This window comes from Pundamilia nyererei, unplaced genomic scaffold (genome assembly GCF_000239375.1).
Source record: "Pundamilia nyererei isolate P.nyererei 1_Seehausen unplaced genomic scaffold, PunNye1.0 scaffold00061, whole genome shotgun sequence".
NCBI classification, from domain to species: Eukaryota; Metazoa; Chordata; class Actinopteri; order Cichliformes; family Cichlidae; genus Pundamilia; species Pundamilia nyererei.
The window spans coordinates 2,569,182-2,574,082 of NW_005187462.1; the positions used below are offsets into that span (position 1 = coordinate 2,569,182).

Sequence of the window (4,901 nt, forward strand, 5' to 3'; positions counted from 1 at the left end):
TGTGTGTGTGTGTGTGTGTGTGTGTGTTGCTGCTGTATGGCAGTGATGGAAGGAAGCAGGCTAATATAAATAGTTACAAAAACATGAAGTGTTCATTTGTATACCTGGTCCTCCTCTCCACCGCCCTCCTCATCATATTTCAGGATGTTGTCTCGTACGTCGTCCTCCGGGTCGATGAGGAGCTGCTTGGCCTGGCGTTCCTTATCCCTCCTCTTCATCCACATCACAAACAGCAGCACCAGCACTGCAACGCAAGAGTGACGCAAGCAGATGAGGACACACGAAGACCTCAGTGAGCACCAGTGAGTTTCCATGAAGGGCTTCAGAGACCACCAACTGTTTCATGTTTAGCTCAGACTGAAAGAACACATCTACCAATCAGAGGCTCCGTTACAAACCCCCCATTGACTCACAGTAGGAAAGAAAACTGAAAAAAGACCCATCCACTGACATACTGAGCCATCCCATAGTCACAGATATATCAGATATGGTTCTGTCAGATATCTAAGCTGGAGTGGTCCCAGTATGATGTTACACTGGGGCCCAGTATTGTCAAAACACATCTCCCTGCCCTAAAACACAGCAACGAAGTCACTTTGCTTTAGTTAGCAGCTACATGTTTGTGACGAGACCTTCAGCCATCCTCTGTTTTGCATCTTCCTTTGAAAGCATCAGCAGACATTGAACCTTCCACTAAGTCCCGCAGACCACACGCTGCCTCGCTCACACGACATGCATGTCAGTTATGCCAGCAGTGATACGTAAATATGCCTTTGGTTTAATTCCTCTCTTTGTTTCCTGTGAATTTGCAGATATGTTCCCTCTTTTCTCTGGCAGTGTAGCAGCAGTGAAACATCTCACATGCAGTTTGTATAATATAAAATCAAAACGTGGAACAACACAGCAGAGAGCAGCAGCACGGCTGTCCCATCAGATCAAAACGCTGCACTTTCTCCTGATTTATGGTTTCACATCTGTCTCTTTACAGACGGGTTCACTATTTTAACCACGAGGCAGTTCTCCAGGAGACCGACTTCATCATCTCTGATGCAAGATTTGAATCACCACTGCAAAGCCCCTGTTATCTCCTCAAGTACCTTGTACACAGTCACAGTTCAATACAAAATAGCTGCATGTTTCACTCCATTCTTTAAAATACTTGCTCCCCTACGCTGGGATTTCAGCTCTTATTTTGAGACAGCTGGTGGGTTTTAAAAGTCAGTGTGAATCTCTCTGTCTTACTGATCACATTAATCTGGAGGGATTTATGAGACAGCTCAGGGTGCGCCTGCATTCATGAACCTGCACCAATGTACCTGCACAGGCCAAAACACACGAGGATGCTGAGAGAAATTCTAAATGACAACTGAAACCCCAGAGAGCCGATAATGTCACCATTAGTAACATTTCTCAGTATAACCATCAGCAAAAGCTGGAAGCTATTCACCCAACTGCCTTTCAACAGGACACCAGACAACACATCCAGTCTATTTAGAATGCAAATCACTGCTGCTCCACAATTTACATCATCCCATAATGTGGGAAATGTTCCTCAGTCTGAGACCTAAACTTCCCATCTGGAGGTGTTCAGGCCCGGGAGCTGGTAGATGTAAAGACACATGCAGCTTTGCAACTTTCTCTGACAAACAGATCAAACTAAGGAGAATAGTTCACACACTGGAAAGTGCTGCACATTACCTTTGGCCACCAAGGTCACAAAATATGGAGTTCTGAATTTGGCCAAAGAAGCACACAAAAAAAGATAAAACATGGCCGTTTCCATATAAACAGAAAATCATGGGGCCCAGCTTGTCTACAGCCTGACTCTATTCAAAATACAAGAGACATTGAGGCACTTCGTTTTATTCCATAATCATAAATAACCCAGGCTGCTGGTTATAAATGGTGTTGGTACCCAGTCATATGCAAAGTGTTCAGACCAAGGGACACATTTCAAGAACTGTAAATTCAGGTCAAAGTAATGAGAAATATCTCAAAATAACTAATTTGTTTTTTATATAAATAAATAAATGTATATAAACAGGTGACCGTAACTGTACATGACTCCCCTGCAGTACCGTCACGGCCCACCAGGGGCCCACACTGTAGCACACATTATATCCTGATATAATATGATTGAAAAAAACCCTTTAAGTTAGGCATATGTGTGCTTGTCAGCTACACATTTAAACACTGCTGCTCCTCCCAGCTGACCAAAGGAATCCCAGTCGTTTAAACGCATATTAATATACAACTGAAGTTCCAACGCCAGCAGCCCTGACAGGCTTCTTCGTCCCCCTCCTCTCTTTCTCTCTGTGGATGGAAACTGAAACCGACTGAGCGGGGAGAGTAAACGGTGACACCTGTGCTAACCCTTAGATAAGCATGCAACCAAAGTGATGTGCAGCCACACTTTGCTCAGGGTGTGGCTACGAGCATTAGCAAGGAGGGCTGTGAATTTCATTTGTAAAACCAAGGAAAGCCATAAAGTGTCGAGATGACATGAGCATTTAGTCTGACTGGTATCCCCGTGGGCAGTTTCTTCTGCTGCTCTCTGCTAGCTTTAGCTTAGCTTATCTGTGCTGTTTGTGCCTCTGAGTATTTGCAGTTACCTGACAGGTGACACGGCGTGCTGCCTGCCCAAGAAGTTTGTGCTTCAGTTTTGGTGAGTGAAATTACAGCAAGTCCTTTACTCAGCACCAGTTAGCATGTTTGTTTGCACCCATACTGTTTATGAACGTAGCTTGCTGGTGTTCATTCATAAGTCGATGCTCCAGCCTTTCATCGACTGTAGCCGCATGTCACAGGGCTGCGGGCATCTTTTATATACAGTCTATGGTCACGAGCTGATGGCATTATTTAAAATAAAGATGCATTATAAAGATGGTAATAAACATACTGACAGTTCTCTGCACAGCCCTGCTGTCTTTGCTGCTACACAAAAGCATTTGCAGTAAAACACCAGGAACCTTCATCTTTTATCAGAGGCTGAAGCTGCTTTAGTGGTGGACACTTGAATCTTCCCCACATCAAGGACTTCATTTAAACTGATCTGACTTCACTTAGCTCTAAATCTGAAACTCCTCACTGTGATGTCTTTCAGGGCTCAAGCCTCAGTTCAGTATTTGCTCTTGTGGCTGCTTTCGTTGTCCCTCAGTTCCTGAAGCAGGTCCATGAAAGGCATATTGATGTGCTGCTCTCCTGCTTGTGGCTGTTTCCTCCGACTCCATTTGACCTCCTCTCGGCACAGCCAGACTTTATCAGCGGCGGCGTTTTTGTGCACAAAAATGGCCGTCATAATGATTTGAATGCTTTGTTCATGCCTTGTGTAACTTGAGGTGACATTACAATTTCCAGTAAGACTGCAGTTATTAAAATATAGTACAGCAGATTTCATTAAAGCTTCTCTGGCCCTGAATGTCGCCTGCTGCACTAATCATTTTTCTGCCACAGCTCACTGTAGCCTGCAGAGCTTTGGCGATGGCTCTAGTTTAAAGTCTCCTAGCTGGCCCAAATGCCTTTATTCTAACTGGCTAATCAAACAGTTTGATCCATCATGTGAAACCCGAGTGAGAGCTCGGTGTGACTCAGTGGTTCAATCGGGCTTCAGATCTCTTCTTTGTATAAGAACACTCTGCAGTGCTTCAGCTGAGTGATCAGTCAGGCTGACTTTGTTTGCTTTCCTGCTCTTCTGTCACCTGTAGCTTTGTGCTGAGGAAGCAGCTCAAAGGGCCACTCAGAGTGTCCAAGCACATCAGGTGCTGCTTGCTAACAAGGACATAATTCAAGAAAAACTGTGAGGCGTTCGACACCAACACTTTGGATTAGGCCTGAAATGTCTTGCTGGCTCATAGGAAGTGAGTGTCGCTGAGCTGCAGCAGCAAACTGAACTGTTTCTTTAGCTCTGCTGTCGCGGCCTCTGTCCACACATTTACAAACACAGAAAGGAATGCATATTTAATAGCTGCTGTATTTTGCACGATCATTAACACGGAGTCGGCGGTGCAGTGAACAGACAGGGTTTAGCAGCTTCGCTACAAACCTGAAGACCCACAACTCTATCAGCACCACTGAGCTGAAGCAATCTAATAGTATCTGACCCAAGGTTTACAAGCATAGTAATTAATTTCTGGTAATTTGATTGGACACAACTATACTTAGAAATAAGTACCCTGTGAACACCGTATGCACACACGAGTACAGCTGAGGATGATGGGAAAGTCATTCCTTTTGCAGGTATTTCGTCATAAGCCAAAGCACTCGATAGATTAAAATTGTGACCCGATGAAGTGATTATAATTCACCTTCACAGGAACATAAATGTCTGTAGAACATTTCACAGCAGTCCATTCGATATTTAATTTGACCCAAAGTGATGCACTGATGGACAGACTGATGCTGCCAGTGAGGATGAAACTGCAAACAGATCGACAGTAAATGAAACAGCTGAAGAAGGAGCATCCATAGCAGTGATAAATGTGATCGCTTATTACCAGATATCTGCTCTAAGTGCTTGGCTTTATTTTGCCTTGTTTGACCAGCTCGAGCCACTTTCTGTGATATTATTTATTTTCTGAATACAATGTCAAACATCATTTCTGCAGCAATCTAAGTTCACTCTGGAAATCAGATTATTTCCATCTGCAGTAATTTATATGTGGCAAAAGGGCTCGAAGCAGCTGCAAGATCTCAGCACAGAACAGAGACGTCACGACAACAGATGTGACATTTATTAAGTCGCACGCAGCACCTTATACGGGGCCTGAGAATCGGATGGATAGAATCAGCTCAGCCATCAGGTTCTGTTCTTCTGCCCACTTTATTCTGGCCTCTCTCTGGTTTTGTTCAGTCAGGCTCTAGTACAGTGTGCCTACATGCCCTTCACACATGTTTCCACACAG

General features: G+C 44.3%; 1 protein-coding gene across 1 annotated transcript in view; it reads right to left on the minus strand.

The window, feature by feature from the left end:
- The window catches only part of LOC102201335 (cadherin-2-like), a 100,705-nt gene that overhangs the window by 14,550 nt on the left and 81,254 nt on the right, over window positions 1-4,901 (minus strand). Inside the window, exon 14 of the mRNA XM_005734997.2 lies at window positions 105-244. Coding sequence (XP_005735054.1) covers window positions 105-244 — 140 coding nt within the window. The remainder of the gene's footprint in view (window positions 1-104; window positions 245-4,901) is intronic.